The following is a 17,528-nucleotide window of genomic DNA, read 5'->3' as shown; positions in this document are numbered from 1 at the left end:
GTGTGTGTGTGTGTGTGTGTTGGAGGGATGCTGAGGAGAGCAAATCAAAAACCTCCCTTTTAATCCAGAAATTCCTGGAAAAAAGACTAAAACGCGAAGAAATTTAAGTTGGGTTTCTTTCTTCTCCATGTGTATTGTCAAGGACTGCAGGAAGGAAAGAGTCGCCGGATGCATTTAGTATTTAGGATTCGTAGCTTCCCTCATTGCTAGCCAATAAGCCAGGTTTCTACAGCACAGCAGATTGTAAGGCTCAAAAGCAAAAAGTCACTAGACGATGAGACTGCAGAACAAACTCATTCTATTGTAAATGGTGTTCAATGTACCCAAGCTCTCAGAACCTACTTCCCTGTGACAGGAGACCTGCTGCTCCCAGGGCCTATTGGCCTATTGGCCAGAGTGGATGACTCTGGCTTCTGCTTCTCTTCCTCACTACACCCAAAGCCTTTCTCTGAGCCTCAACTTTATATAAGTCCTGAAACACTGCTGTCTTGTGTCCCTTCCGTGAGGAAACTAGGTATTTGTCTCTATACCCTGTCCTTAACTGAGACCCTCTTGTGAACAGTTCAATGGTCTGAATATAGGATGCTACCACTTTCCCAAACAAATATGGTCTGATTCCTATGTTTCTCTAGGTATTGTGACCTGGTGAACTTTTCCACTTTTTTTTTAAGCACTGAAGGTAACCCTGCCCTGTAGATGAGACATGTCCAGAGAATCAATTAGGAAGGGTTTAAAATAGATAAAAAGAGCTTTTCATACTATGTTGTCAAAATTTGAGGGCTCAGGTACCCCTTGCTATAAAATCTTCAAAAAGGAATTTCATTCCTCTCCTGAAACCTTGTTGGGTGTTAGGATAAATGAGGCTGGGGTGATATTGAAGGTGGGTGGGTTGGTAAATTTCAGTGGTCCTTCTGGAGGGATTTTATATCACAATGGAGTATATTCTGGTCCACACATTGCTCAGGCATTGCAGGAAGGAGAAAGCTCAATACAAACTGAAATCTGCCTTCCTTGGAACATAGTCTCTATGGGCTGTATTTTCAGTGAATTAGTGGAGGGTGGGAGATCAAATCAGCTAAAATATCAGATTGTAGACTAAAGAAACAAAAATGATTTGGTAAGATGCTTGTGCTGCAAACACAAGCATTTGATTTTCTGTTTCCTGTACCCACTGGGGGAGGGGAAGGCACAATGATAAAAGCCTATAACTCCACTTCTGGGGAACCAGAGAAAAGAAAATGCTGCCAAGACAGTCTAACCTAATTAGTAAATTCCAGATTCGGTACGAGTCTGTCTCAAAAAAATACGGTAAAGAACAATTAGAGAAGACACCCAACTGTTGACCTCTGACCTCACCCACATTTGCATACACATGGACCTGCATCCATGCATGAGCATGTAGACAAACACATACACACATGAAGAACAGCATTAGTAGGATGGAATGATGAGCCAGACTGAAATGAATTATAAAACTATTTAAAAACAGCTCTGAGGGAAACTGTGAGGGATTATTTTATAGCATTTCCATTCACTGAAAAGATTTAAGAGTCTTATTAAGTATGATCTCACTATAATTTGATGAATTGTGAACTTCCCTAAAATCAAAATCATTTTGTGATTTAATAATAGAGAGGCCAAACCAGATAGTGCAATCCCTGCTTAGATCTTCTACCATTGTACTTACAAGTACCATATGTTCTTTGAGTCTGTGTGTGGAATCTCAGCGTCGGACAGTGTAGCATCTGAAAATGCTCTGAAATCCTCCACACATGGTGGAGTTGAGTTAATTCTACAGAGTTCAAGATGGCAAAACTAAGTCAAAGCAGTAGATAGATATCCCAAAAAAACTACAAGTGGCAAAGACCTTCCTAACAGCTGTGTCCACCAATTAAAGGGGCCTAATGTATCCAGAGGCCATGCAAGCGGATGTCAGGGTTATTGTGGAAGGAATTATTCATTAGGTCAGAGGTTAGACTAAATGACTTGAACACTTGGAACAAGTTCAGGGGTCTATGTGTTTAAATGCAAAAATGTACCACAGTGCAAGTCATTTCTCATGAATAATTAAGAGGTGACTATAAACATGGCTTCCTGAACACAAAAATTATTATTGTATTGCAGATGGCATCTTATTTCGGATACACAGTGGTGGTATCAGATGTTAACAATGATGGGTAAGTTTCTAAGCACTTCCTCCCTGCTGTATGTTATGTGCATACATAAAAGATGTTACATATTTCCTTCACAGAACACATCCCTCTGTGCTTCCTGAACATGATAGAGGCCCTCTTGTTTTAACTTTTGGTTCAGGACAAGAGGATGCATCTAATAAAGAACTCTGTCATCTTATTTTATGTCTTGCTGAGATTTTCCACATCTGCCACTTCTAAAAAGAAGACAATTTTGTTTGGTTTTTTTCTGATATTATTAAATAGCCATTGGTCCTTCAGACACCACAGCCACAGTTAAGGGCTTGCTCACCTATTTCTCTTCGTGTCTAGAGGTTTTCCCTCTATGGGATATAATCATAAAGATTTTTCACAGTGATGAATTTTTCCTTTTTATGTTGCTCTAGCCAGCATATCAGTAAAGTCCATAGAGAATATGTAATACTTTTATTTTTCAAATCGTGGCAGCAAATTACAGTTGCGCTTGAACTATACTCCACTACTGAACTGTGCTTGCATAGAAGTAACCGTATCAAAAGTAAATGATTGCACACCCCTTTGTTTTATCAAAGCACTTGAGAAATAATTTGTCAAAATATTAAACAAAACTCTTGGCCAGGGTGGCAGTGAATGTGCAGATCTGTAACATAAGCCTTTTTGAAACTGAAGCAGGGACCGTGAGTTCAAAGTATACACTAGAGTGTAGAGGGTGGACAGAGTATATAGCAAGGGAAGGAGGGAGTACAGGAGGAGGAGGAAGAAGAGAGGGGGGAGGGGGAAGGGAGAGGGAGAACCTCTAAATTGAGATGTATTGCTCATCCATGTAACAAATGTGGTTGGAGAATCTTGTATAAAAGATATCATTCTCAGGCACCCAAAGCGCCGTACAAGTGAGACAGATGACTCTCTGCTCTCACAGAGATGACATGTTTTTGTACAAAGTAAGTATCTGAAGGATCCTTATTGTATTCCAGGATCAGAGCCAATCACTTTAGATAGATCTTTAATAGGTTATTTCTCTCTCACATTAGCAACACTAGAAATATACTTTATATATCGTGGTGTGACATGGAATGGAGAATATCAGTTCATTCTTGAAAATGCTTTTACTGCTGTCTTCTTGTTGGACATGCTACTGTTGTCCACTGTGCATTGGCTGAGTGCTGCTCTACCGTGGAAATCATGTTAGAGCTGGGGAGATAGGAGACACTACTCCAAATTAATAAGTCAAGTGAAGAGCCTGTCAGATGGTGGTATCTTCAGAAGAACTAGAAACGAAGATGTCTCCAGTAGACAAGTGAATAAGCAAGATATAGTAAATCTAGAAAATAAGGCTTTAGTCTGCATTATAAAAGATGAGAGCTTTCAAAAAAAGAAAGAAAGGAAGGAAGGAAGAAAAAGAAAGAAAGAAAGAAAGAAAGAAAGAAAGAAAGAAAGACTCACATTACTAAGTGAAAGAAGCCAAGCTGGAAAAGATATTTACTGTATATTGCAATGGTTATTCTGCAAATTAAAAACTGTAAAAATATCAGTTCTTGCTCAAGATCCTAGGAGGTAGGAAAGGAAGAACGAGTAGAACACAGAGCACTATCAACCAAAATAAACATATAAGGTACAGTTGTTGCCTATTCGCTAAACCCCATAAAGTTAAAGGCAACATCCCTGAGTTCCAGGTAAACTAGGCACTTGAATGATTATTCCTGAATGTTGGTTTACTGTTTCATTAGTGTTCCTCTATAATAGGAGACACGGGGGTAGAGAAGGCGACCTGTCAGAGGGCAACACAGACCTCAGCACTTTCTGCTCCAATTTACTTTGAGTCTAAACCTGATCTGTAAAATGAATTCTACTGACTCTAATTTGTAGAGGAAAACAGAGTGGACATATTGGGAAGGATGCTGTTTCGAAGTGAACACGTGATAAAAGTCTGTATGAGAAGATAACACCAAGACAGGGCTGTAGCATGAGAACCAAGGAAGCCATAAGTAGAAAGGAGTTCCCTGCCAAACGGCAGGAGTATAAATTCCCAGAGGTGGGAGTTTCTGGAATGTTTTAGAAATGATAAAGGGGCTTGAAGAATGATGAGAGCTTGGATTATGAAAGGTACAGATCCCACTATGCTTAATAGGCATGGCTACATAACATCGCAGGGAGAGGAAAAGGAATCTGCCTCCACTGGAGTCATTCTCCTGTGAACTACTGGGGATTTTTTTCTCACAGATGAAGGGCCCAGAGATTTTCAGTGTTCTAATAATTTGCTGTTTTTAATTACTTGGATACTGTGAAATTTAAGGTCCCATCACAAATAAATGTATTCTGGAAGCAAATGGGATTGATCAAAGGCAGATCCAAGATAGAGCTGGACAACAAAAGTGATATCTAAGATCACAATGGTAGTGGTTTATATAGTTTACTCAGAGAGCCAAGAAAATTACTTAGGTAGGTGATGCATGTTTAGAAGGGCCACACCCCTTTAACACATACATATTCAGTGTTACTTTCTTACTCTGTGTGTCTCTTTCTGCCGTCTGTCTGTCTGTCTCTCTCTCTGTCTCTGTCTCTCTCTGTCTCTATCTCTCTCTCTGTCTCTGTCTCTCTCTGTCTCTCTCTGTCTCTCTCTGTCTCTCTCTCTCTGTCTCTCTCTCTCTCTCTGTCTCTCTCTCTGTCTCTGTCTCTCTCTGTCTCTCTCTGTCTCTCTCTGTCTCTTCTCTCTCTCTCTGTGTGTGTGTCTGTCTGTCTGTCTGTCTGTCTGTCTGTCTGTCTGTCTCTCTCTGTCTCTGGACGGAACTGGAGTTTTTCCACACCAAAAGATTACTAGGTACCACTGTGTGTGAGACTGATAATGAAGATTGCTTGGTAACACACATATTCATCTGGTATACAACAAAACCAAGGTTCTTACCAAAATCTAAACATCAGGAAAGAAAACAAGGTGATATTATGCAAGATGACAAGGTAATGATTGATGCTGATTTTACCATAAGCATTTATATAATGCATGTGTCTATTTTTAGGTAGATTTTTACCTTGTTACCAGGCTGCCCGTAAACTCATGACCCTCCTATCTCAGGCTCCCTAGTTCTGGGCTTACAAATATTCATCACCACAGCTAAATATTTTTATTTAGAAAAAAGTCTACCAGTATTATAAATGGATTCCAAACATTTAGACCACACAATTGTGCACACACTGGCTGATGGGGAATATTATCAAGTCTGCCATGGTTTTTGAGTGATGATATATAAAGATTGACAGAACTAATCTCAGTGTTTGTTTCTTGATGCAGCTCATACTATGAATTCATCTATGTAAACTTTCTTATGAATTTCTAGAATGGAAAATGGAGATAGTAATTTTCATTATATTTGTAGATAAGAGAATCTGTTTTAATTTTTCATTGTAGTAATTGAACTGTGGAGTATTACTTATCCTTTTCAGAAACTCAGAGAATTAAAATTGAAGCCATGGATATTTCCACACTCATTGTTTATAGCTTGGACAAGACCAAAGGAGACACCTTTCAACAGACTTTTAGCCATCAGTGAAATTGACAACACTTTGTAGAGAAACTTTTTGAAAGAAAGTAGCTTTACATAGTTATAATTTTAAGCTGGATTCAGTCCAAATATTTTTTTATTCACATAGGAGAAATTGTTATGAGTAAATTAGGTAGAAAATTAAAAAAACAAAAAAAGGTTATAAGTTAGGTTCATTTGACTAGGGTAACTAGCTGACTTGCCTTTCCTAGTGCCTATCACAGTTAGGTTGCCTTAATATCAACTCTGCAGCCCACTGTTCTGAATTCCTTTAATAAGCAAATTCACTATGAATATTAATGCTAGGTATTAGCATACAAATTTTACTCCTGGAGAAAAAGAAGGAGTTCCTATATTAAATTAGCATGATATCTCTCATCTGCAGGAAATATATATTCTGATGCCTCATATTTGATGTTCTCAGTGCATTCTCTCATGCTTTATCACAAATGGTAACTGTAATGTCCTGTTTCACATGTCACTTGAGGAAGAGATGTTAACCCTTTCATTATATTAGGTCATCAGAGTTGATTTAGACATAAATAAGAGAGAAAATTGAAACCTACATGCTTCACAGAGGTGTTTCAGTAGAACATACTTAAACTTAACGCCTTTCCGATAAAATGAAGTTGATTCGCTATCCTACCTCCATGAAATGCCTTTCCTAAGGAAGTTAAATCTCACTTATACCACCACTAAAGGAAATAGTTTAAGTAAAAACACATCTTTAACACCATTTATTCATAACTACCTTATTAAAAACATTTGAACATATTTAAAAATCTTTCTATATGTATTCTTTTGGAATATGCACCAGCCTGCCATACACCGTTTCTGATCAGATGGTCATCAAAAGTCATCTATGCTAGTAAGTACTTCAAATTTTTGAACTTGAATTGTAATGCACAAGTAAAGGATTTGTCCACCTACGATGGCTTACTCTTATAATTCCAGTGCTCCAAAGCTGAGGCATGAGGATCATGAGTTCAAGGCCAGTATTGGCTACATAGCGAGACCTTATCATTAAAAGCACAGAGTTTGGTACCTATCGTCCATAATATCAAAGGCATCTGCCAGCAGGGACTATAGGTGATAGAGTGCTGGACCAGTGTGCAGACGCTCTGGGTTAGAGTACCGCAAAAAATCAGGCAGGGTAGCATATGCCTGTAATCCTAGCAGCTGGGAAGTGGAAACAGAAAAATCAGAAGTTTAAAGTCATCCTTGGCTATATAACAAATTCAAAACCAGCTTGCACCCTATCTAAAAAAGAAATACATTTGCATCATACCCCAGCACACACACACACACACACACACACTCCTTATCCTCAGTTTGTATAATGCATTTACTCTGTTTTCTGTTATTATAATCATTTTTTAAAACAAAAAACTGTTTTGGGAACCCATTCAGTCTATTTCATAATCTTTTTTTTGTTATAAATTGATTTGCCCATTATCTCGGGCTTCTTATTAACTCTTTTTTTTTCTTATTAACTCTTATAACTTACATTAGCCCATTATTCTTGTCTATGTTAGCCACATGGCTCTGTAACTTTTTCGGCAAGGCAGTCACATCTTGCTTGCTCTGTGTCTGGATCCCGACTGCAGACTCCTATTTCATAATCTTCTAATGGGTTGCAAATCAAGATTTTAAAGCATTAGCCTAAACAATCACATGAACTGTAATTAAATAAGCATGTAAGATAATATAGCAAGTGAAAAGTAGTCTTTGAAGCATATTGTGGCAGCTGAATCTGAGCTGGTAATTGTCTCCTAATTCTATGAGAGCATATGTGTAAACTAAAGATATTTAGAGTATTTTAATAGACATAATTAAGCATCTAGGGAAATATATTTCTAAGAAGATCAACCAATGCTCTCACCATGCTACCTTGTAATTCAAACGCTCCACGAATGCTCCAGTTCCTCGTGATCATTTTCCACTTCTAGAATCCTGGGTTTACAAGAAGAAAAGTATTGGGCCAATAGTGGTGACCCATGTCAGAGCCACACCCACAGAAACCAATTAGATGGCTTTGTTCCTTCTTTGTGGAATGAGGAATTGCTTGTTAGTCTCTGTGATGCAGAACTAGTAACTTTGTGTGTCCTACTTTGAGGCTCCGCACTAACAGTTAGACGATTAACAAATGCATCTTCACGTTTATGTGACAGTCACAGAAATACAGCCAGCCAGGGCACCCTGGTACAAGAGCAGGGGCTAGAAGTAAGGATCCCTGTTCTCTTCTCCAGATGGGGCACAATAAGTTGATGTGATGGTTTTAGTCTTGTTTGTGTGGGGAGCGGGTTGGCATGTATTTGGAACATCTTAAGTTGGGTGTGAGCATGTAATCCCAGCACTTGGAACGCTAAGCAGCAGGATTGTGAGTTTCAGGCCAATTTGGGCGAGACAGTTAGATGCTGTTTAAAAGAAGAAAGAATGAAAGGGATGGAAGGAGAAAGATGGGATGGAGGGAAGTAGGGAGGGAGAGAGAAAAGTTTGTTTAGGACTCCTTCTTAGGTTTTAGAATCTAAAACAAAAATAACAGCCAGTCCTGAATTACGTCTCTCCGCCTCCACCTCCTCACCGCGCAGGTGTGTTTTTCAGTATGTTGTGTCTGCTACTGTGGGTAGCCTGCTCCAAAAGCATCTCTGGGCTTCAACCATTCCAGACTTGCTTCTATTTGTTTGTGGCTCTTGCACAACAAAGAAGGAAATGAACTTCGCTTTCTGGACACAAATGATTTCTATTTGTATTGGTATAAAATAAAAGTATTGGGTATTCTCCTTGCAAGACAGCCCAAGTCCTCCACAACACCTGCCATTTGTTAAATATTATTGTGCAGGGAGTTAGGGTGGCCAAGAGGGAGCAGGGAGAGATGCCTGCAGTGGTATCTAGTGAAGTAGTCTCTTTCTGTGTTGTCCACATTTAACAAGTACAGCTCCTCACCATGCTACACAAGCTTACCACAGTCCTAGGTCTAAATCGACATCATTATTATTCCAAAATTCCCATTTTTCTCATTTCATCTGGATTCGACTTTCTTCAATTGCTTTTTTTTTTTGAGACAGAGAGACAGGGCTTCTCTGTGTAGCCCCAGCTGACCTGGAACTCTCTCTGTAGACCAGGTTGCCCTCAAACTCAGAGTTCCACCTGTCTCTGGCTCCCAAGTGCTGGAATTAAAGGTGTGCGCCACCACTGCCCAGCTCTTCAACTGATGGGGAAGTACAGCTTTGACACATCCCTCCCCAGCCCTCCTCTTCCTCCTGCTTTTAGCATCATGTCCCTGTGTAGTGTGGGTTTCTACAGAGGAGGAAGCATACTGACTGCAGCAGGGCACAGTTCGCAGGGAGATTCACTCTCTACTATAAGGTCCTGTGACTCTTCCCTTGTGTGTGTCTATATGTATCCATCATTCCTGTGTCACCCACAGGAGACATTACAGCGTCACTACCTTACAAACCCCAGGCACCTCTTCCTGACCCCTCCACCTACCCTACTCCTGCAATCACTGCTCTTCCTAGTTTCCACGGTTTGGGATTTGCCTGAAATGTGCAGTCTTTCTAGATTGGCTTCTTTCAATCAGTAGTAAGTGTCATTTTCTTCATCTTCCCATGGTTTTGTACCCATTCCTTTCCTTTGCTGATGAATATTCTGCTAGATGATGTAACACGGCTTTTGAGGGCATCTTGGTTGGTTCCCAAGCTTTAGCAGTGATGCTGCCATGATCTGCATGCAGATTTTCATGTGGGCGTTAAATATCAAGTTCATTTGGAAAACTAAAGAGGACTGTAAATCAAGTGAGATCATCATATGTGAGATCATATGTGACCATCCTATGTGTAGCTTTGTAAGGACCTGCTAGATTGATTCAGAGCAGCTGTATTGATTTGCATATTGCCAGAGCCACTCTAATTTTTGGCAGTAGCAGCATCTGGAGTTCAGCTGTTCCAAGCAATTTACAGTAGTGCCTCATTATTTAAATTTTTAATTCCTAACGACATGATATTGAACATCTTCTCATATGTGGGTATCATCTTTGAGAAGGTATCTATTCTGACATTTTGCCCAAGTTTAATAGGTTTTGGCTTATAGTTCTTATTGTATGTTATATAAATATAACATGATCATAAAATAACCTATGGTGTTGTATAATATTACATATAATAACACTAGAACATATAATATTGGTATGCATGATTATCTTTCAATTTTTGAATTCAAAGGATTGCTTATACGTTTTACCTTTCCAACTGAATATGCTAGAATGCTCAAGTCACGGAGCTCACCTCGACCACTCAGTGTTCTCTGACTCTGCTCATCGGTGCCTTCCTTCACTCTCTACATGGCCATTGGAACGCATCCTCCCAGCTCCTGTCGACTTCCACGTGTCAGTGTCCCTTTGTTCCTTCTGAGCGCCAGCCTCTCCTCTGTCCATAACCTCAGCACTACTTTGGATCCTAATTTTGTTTTTTTCAAGTCGCTTTGTTTGTGATTATATGAGTGATAAGTTGAAAGTATATCCTCTTTGAGTTTTGACTCCACCCAATATTCAGCACTCTATTCTTTTGAAATTACTCACTATAGTCTTAAACCTAGCAGGTGTACATGATACACTTTTTTGTTTTATTATGTTTTTTTATTTAAAACAATTTAATTTTAAAAATAATTTGATCATGTTATTTCCCCTCCCTAAGCTCTTCCAGATCCTCTGCCCCTCCTGACCGACCCTACTTTATGTTCTTTCTCAAAAAAAACAACACAGCCAAGAAAACAAAATAAAACCACATTTAAAATAAAAACAAAACAAACTAACAAAAAAAACCCCACCAAACTTTAGCCGAATAAAAAAGCACACACATAATATAAAATTCACTGTATGTTGGTCAACTACGTGAGGCCTGTCCCTAAAGTGCTTTATATACCCACTCTATTAAAGAAAACTGATTCCCCCTCTTCCAGGAGATATAATTCAGTTTTAACCTTTACCCTAGCAGCAAGGCTTGCATTCATTCATTTAAATACATAAGATATAATAAGGTGAAACAAAACCATCACATCAAAGTTGGACAAGATAAACCAACAGTAGGAAAAGAGCCCTGAGAAGTAGATGATGAACTACTACTATAGGTGAGCTCTGAATTCAGGGAGAGGTCAGGACGATGAAGTCAGTATAGTGAGCCAGTCACACTACTTAGAGCTCCTGAAAGATTTTGGCTCTAAAGCTGGACATGGTGGCGCACATCTATAACTCTAGCGTTTGGGAGGCTGAGATTGAAAGATCATGAGTTCAAGGCCAGCCTGGGCTACATAGGAAATTATGTCAAAAAAGAAAATATAGAGGAAGAGGAGGTAAGAATGGAAGGAGAGAGAAATGGAGAAATAAAGGAAGGAAAGAAGAGAAAGAGGGAAGAGGGGGAGGGGGAAAAAGAGGAGGGAACAATAAAAAGGGGAAGAGAAGGAATAAAGTATGTGGCTTTCAACAGCTTCCCACCCCATTCCTTACTTTTTAAAAATTATATTATAATTTTGTCATATATTAATATCACTTTTATATATTTATACTAACATACCAAAGCATTGTTATTATCACACTATATATGATATTAATATACTTGCTGTATTAATAGTTTACTATTAGTAGGAATATCATAGCAATGTGTCATTAAATTATGTGACTGAGAGCATTCAGGTTATTAGGTAAGTTGGAAAACCTCAACATTGAGCTGCATAGACAGGAGCCAAAGGTAAACTTGTAACTTCATACTATTGCGTCTGCCAAGATAAACTTGTCTTCAGACACATTTTAGCAGCGCTCATTCAGAGAGGTCAAAGTATGCATTTTGGTTAGCAGGAATTTTCTTAACTTTTTTTAAAAAAATCAAATCAAATACTTTAGAAGTCTCCTGGCAAAATAGAAAATTCCCTGTACCATCCCCTCAGTGATGTCTGCCTCTGTGAAGAAGACGCCTCTAGCCACTTTTGTTTCTTAAACACACAGTAGTTATAACTCACCCCTAATTCCTTTAAAAAAATATTTTATTAGATTCTAGCTATGACATACACAGAATGACTGCCTATCTCATCAGGAATTAAAAAGTTGTGTTCCAGCCAGCATTAATCACTTCTCTGGTTTCTTTTATTTAACCAAGGGAAGGACAGGACAAAAATTATTTGAAATCTGTGACTTTCAAGAAGTCGGGGTCAGTTCAATAAATTACAGACAAACTCTCGTGGTTCTTAAACACGAAAACCTGCTCAGGTCTGTTTGATAGGTTTGCCATGTGTGCGAAGTTTCTGGAAATGCACCAACAAGCCAGAAAGGATGAAATGTCTGTGGCTTCTCAGTCATTTTTCGCATAGTTGGAAAGTTCAATGTGATAATTTAACAACCTTTCTTTTCTCAGGCATTCTGCTCTGTAGACATAACAAAGCTATGAAGGAAATCCGATGGTTGTAAAATGGCCCTCGGGGGAGGAACCACACCAGAGGAGGAGGACTCCTCTGGTTGATCACAAGCACACCAGAGAACCTTGTCTGCTTGTCTACTGACTGTCCCCTCTCTTTGTTCCCTGCAGAATGGACGACATTTTGATCGGGGCACCTCTCTTTATGGACCGTGAATTTGAAAGTAACCCTAGAGAAGTAGGGCAGGTCTACCTGTACCTACAAGTGAGTGCCCTCCTCTTCCAAGACCCACAGGTCCTCACCGGCACGGAGACTTTTGGGAGATTCGGTAGCGCTGTGGCCCACTTGGGGGACCTGAACCAAGATGGATACAACGGTAATTAGAGCAATGTATGGGACTCGCTTGCATCTTAAGGCCGTGTTACTGTTGCAAGAAGAAAATATGGCCACTTAAAAGATTCTTAATGGGGGGGTGGGGGTTTATTATTGTTGACTCTGAATAAATTTTGAAAAATCTCAAGATAAATTTAAGTTTGTATGGTTTAAATAATTAAAGTTAAGATGTTGCATAGAAATTTTTGTCATGTATGATTTCTCACTGGTGGCTTGAGAGCTATAGAAATTTATCTATGAATAGACTGGGGATAAATACCCATTGGTAGCTTAGCAGATATTGTACTGTATTCTGATGAAGCTATATGGCCAGGCAGTGGTGGCACATGCCTATCATCTCAGCATCTGTGAAGAAGGGGCAGGCGGATCTATGTGAGTTTGAGGTTAGCCAGGACAGGCTCCAAAGCTACAGAGAAACAAACCCCGTCTCCAAACATAAACAAACAACAACAACAAAAAACCCAGAAACTATATTGGTTATGCCTCTTATACAGGCTAATTCTTGGTCAGCAAATGTCATTGCAAAGGCCCTTTCCATATTGGAGATATAATAGTATTAAATTCTTATCTGGGGCACATTGTTCTTTAAGTAAGGAATCCATAGATGCTTTTTAAATACTGTCTCAGTAAATACTGAATGCTCACATAAAAATTTGTGAACATTTTCAGGACATGTAGGTGAAGAACCAAGAAACAGTGTGTTTATCATTCAAAGAAGAAGGTATAAGAGGAATTTTCTGTCCCTAAGTAGCATAGGGAGGATTCCCATCAGAGGGATAGTCACAGGCACCAGTACCAAGTGTTTCAGAATTGCTTTGAAAAAGAATTTCTCAGTAAAGAGTAGATGTTGAGAGTTCTACAAATGCACATGCTTGGGTCATGGATACGGTGGAGCCCTTGCCTAGCATGTGGGAGGCCCTTGACTCAAGCTCTGGAATGGAGACAAACACCAAGTGCATGTTAGATGCTGTTCTGGGAGAATGAAAAAGACATTTCTCCTCAAAGAAGCTTGGCTTGCTGCTTCCTAAGACGGCTATCCCCAGCAAGGCATGATGCCGAATTGTGTCAGTTGTCTTTTTCATCCTATTTTCTGCTGTCTTTGCCCTTAAACCAGTTCTGATGCTCTTAAAAGCTAAGAGAAGCATCTCTTGGGTTTTGAGCCTTGGTGGTCTGGAGCACAAAACAAGCAAAATAATGCCAAGCTAGCTGGGCTTAAGCTTGGGGACAGCTGGAAAGTCATGGATTTAGTGGGAGTGCACAAAGTGGTCCTTTCCACCAAACGCACAGCAATGTCTATATTTACTATAATGCACTTGTTAGATTATTTCTCTTCAGCAGGTCAGTGGAAGTGGATTTATAGACCTCCTCATTATGTACAGTGGGTCATTTTACCAACAAATGAGATTCCTCATGTGGCAAACTCATTTGTTACTGTTTGAAAACTTCTTTTTAAACTACAATAGTTTCTATTTAATATTCAGGACTTTCCTGATGACCCATATGGCAGGAGATAAATGTTTCATATTAGGGTGAGAGTTGGTGATATGGCTTCTATCTAGATTTTCTAGTACCCTTAATTATAAGATGGGCTTTTTTTTTAGTTCATTAGATTAGGGAACTATTAAATAAAACATTCTGTGAGAATGGAGCTTTTGATCTTCGAAAGAAGAAATTTCTAAAACTACCAGTAACTAACTTGATCTGCCCCTTCCCTGATACATGGTAGTGCCTGGCTGTACCTTTCAAGGTACAACATTGAGGCCCCATATAAATAGTTCTCTTCCTTCTCTGCTACTCAGATGGGCCGCCCTCCTTCCACCTCTTCCAGGCTCCTTCTCCTGGAAGGGGAGGAAGTGCTTTTCCTTTTTAATAGTCACATGCTTGGTTTCTTTGTGACCATAGATTTCAGTATCTATGCTAGGCACAGTGACACAATGCCTGACCACTCCAGCCTAAAACAATGTCTCTCTCCACTGTATCAGTAATTTTAAAAAAGATGTTTTGTACCATTTACTGCTTTACTATTTCCTTAATTGTGTCTCTACTCAAAGTGTCCATTACCTTCCTCTGAAACACAGACTTTGCAAACACAGGGCCTTTGAGAATCTCACTGGCTTTCTACCTGCTGCTTGCAGCACCCAGTGACTTCTCAGCAGACATTCATCATGCTGACGGGAGGCAATGGGGCCTCTCTGTTGCTACAGTACTCCAGAAACCTTTAGAAAATGCGAAAAGCCATGTGGGTCTTATGACATTGCCTTTTGATTGTATTTAAATTATTCTTTAAATTCCCTTTGTTCTCTGTAGACATCGCCATCGGCGTGCCCTTTGCAGGCAAGGACCAAAGAGGTGAAGTGCTCATTTACAATGGCAACCCCAAAGGCTTACACACCAAGCCTTCCCAAGTTCTGCAGGGAATGTGGGACTCACACACCGTCCCTTCTGGGTTTGGCTTTTCTCTAAGAGGAGATGCAGACATAGACAAGAATGATTACCCAGGTAAGGTGCACTGTCTTTTCCCACATGAGTTCTTGCTTCCTGGCAAGAGTCCATCCTCTGGAAAATACATTATGCATAAGCATTTCTCTCATAAAAGACGAAGGTCAAGTTTAACATGGCACAGGTTTTTTGGTATGATTCCAGAGGGACTTTCACAAGCATTTAAGACAAAACAAACAGCCCCTGTAGAGTCAGGAGACAATGTTGGAAAGGCAAGATGGCTTTAAAAGCTGCCTTGGACACAAAGCTTGTCAACTGTGCAACTTAAGTTTTCATAGAAACCCCAAAGTAATGTGGTCTCCATTGACGCCTGCCTAAAGCAATTTATTTTAACCTGTTATTCCCTTTTAAGCTGAGAGTTACCATTAGTCAGTGTATAACCTCGATTTTTTTTTCTGTAAGTTGCATGTTTTCAGAGTGTGTTTTCCAACCAACTCTTGGCTTTTCCAAAGACAGGTTGACTAGTTTAATGTAGGGAAAGAACAAAATGGTTCATGATAGAAAACACAAGCTCTTCCTCATTGCCTTTTCCATAATGAGGGTGCATGGCAACCCACACAGCCCAAGCAGATAATTCATATTTTGCAGACACCACAAAAATATAGGTTTGTTCTAAAGGATCAGCTTGGCAATCAGAACACTTGGCAGAGAGCATTGAACATTTTGGTTTCGTGGCTCATTGGTCATGTCTATGTTGGTTGTTTTTTTATGATGGTCTTAATAAATCTTAGAAATCATTAATACTTGATGAACAACTTTGATTATTTATTTATTTATTTTTTGGTTTTTCAAGACAGGGTTTCTCTGTGGTTTTGGAGCCTGTCCTGGAACTAGCTCTTGTAGACCAGGCTGGTCTCGAACTCACAGAGATCCGCCTGCCTCTGCCTCCCAAGTGCTGGGATTAAAGGCGTGCACCACCACCGCCCTGCTTTTTTTTTAAATATTTTATTTATTTACTTATTATGTATACAATATTCTGTCTGTGTGTATGCCTGCAGGCCAGAAGAGGGCACCAGACCTTATTACAGATGGTTGTGAGCCACCATGTGGTTGCTGAGAATTGAACTCAGGACCTTTGGAAGAGCAGGCAATGCTCTTAACCACTGAGCCATCTCTCCAGCCCCCTTTGATTATTTATTAAAGCTATCCTTTCTCCTAATTGGGAGTTTTCCATCTGTAGGATGTTTTCTGATTTGGGGAAGAAGTTCAGTAAGCTGACTAGGCAAATATAGATCCTTGATTTTAATTATTTAGCTTTTGTTTCTCCTCTGAGATTAAGCAAAACAAGATTATATTTTCTTATAAGTTTTCCAGAAACCTTCCATAAGACTGGCTGAGCTGTAGTGGTGGTCTGAGAGAGGACTGGGACTATACTGTGTGTTAATGTTACCTGTGGAAATGCCAAAGAAGCATTTGTTTCCTTAAGCTATACAATACTAATCAATGATGGTTCATAGTTTGATGGGGTGAGGGTTTCCTACATAATGTATTCTAGTTTTGACTAATTAAAAATTCAAGATTCTTCATGCCCTTTCTATTCCAACTATGCCAAGGTGATTAATTAAATCCAACTCTTACGTAGCAATTTCAGTTTATTGAGAAAGTTATGGCTATATATAATGTCTGCCATAAACATTTTTCCCCCACTGGTAGTAACAGAGAACTTGACAGGCAGAATGGCTGTGCCTTCTACAGGGCAAGGAAGTAGAGGATGTGTCAATCAGTCAGTGTCCTGCTTCCTGTGAAGGCTGAACCAGGGTCAAATGGGGCTAACATAAAATAATTTTTCTATCAGATTATATTCCTTCCAAATGAGTAGGACAGGGGAGGAGGGTGGAGTAAGTTGAGAATCTTCCCCATGTCTTTCTTCACAAGCTCTCAACAAGCAGCCAAGACTGGGCTTCATAATACACCTAGATGAGTTGTAGGGGAGTGGGTTTGGATTGGGGTTCTGGAACTTAGCAGGTATGCTAGGTACTTATTGAACCTACCTATAAAAGCTGAAGGCATGGTACCCTTTGGATGCTTTGATTGGCCAACTCTGGGAGATGCTGAGGGATGCGTGTCTTGAAGTCAGCACTCTACTTTTCAAAGCACACTTCAGAGTCTTTGCTTCACTGAAGCAGTGGTGTAGTTTTCTCACTTGGCAGAAACCCTCATCCAGTCTTCCACACTTCATTTCTCCTCACAAGGACAGCAAGCTAAGCAGCACCTCTGTTTTCCAGATCGTTCTTGTGCTGTTGCTACCAGTGTAAGGGATGAATGTACCACAGTCTACAGTCTCATCTAGAAGAACTGAGTGAGGAAGGCACATCTTATTTTTCATATACCAGTCCACAATTATTAAAAATTATCTGTGTACTCAAATTAATGTTTTTCTAAGTGTTGTTGTTGGAGGAGGCTGCTAATTCATTCCCAGCTGCTCAGCCCCAAAATAATCACTCAGAAACTGTATTGTTTAAATCACTGCTTGGTCTATTAGCTCTAGCTTCTTATTGGCTAGCTCTTGCATCTTTATTTAACC

At 39.6% G+C, this 17,528-nt stretch overlaps 1 protein-coding gene across 1 annotated transcript in view; it reads left to right on the top strand.

Annotated features, from left to right (window-relative positions):
* Itga8 (integrin subunit alpha 8) overlaps window positions 1-17,528 on the top strand; it is a 175,320-nt gene that overhangs the window by 49,812 nt on the left and 107,980 nt on the right. The window contains exons 11-13 of the mRNA XM_005354625.3: window positions 2,125-2,177; window positions 12,283-12,488; window positions 14,813-15,004. Of these exons, the coding sequence (XP_005354682.1) occupies window positions 2,125-2,177; window positions 12,283-12,488; window positions 14,813-15,004 (451 nt within the window). The remainder of the gene's footprint in view (window positions 1-2,124; window positions 2,178-12,282; window positions 12,489-14,812; window positions 15,005-17,528) is intronic.

This window comes from Microtus ochrogaster, chromosome 16, assembly GCF_000317375.1.
Source record: "Microtus ochrogaster isolate Prairie Vole_2 chromosome 16, MicOch1.0, whole genome shotgun sequence".
Taxonomy (NCBI): domain Eukaryota; kingdom Metazoa; phylum Chordata; class Mammalia; order Rodentia; family Cricetidae; genus Microtus; species Microtus ochrogaster.
Note: the sequence above shows the minus strand (reverse complement) of the source record. Positions and strands in the feature narration are given on the sequence as shown.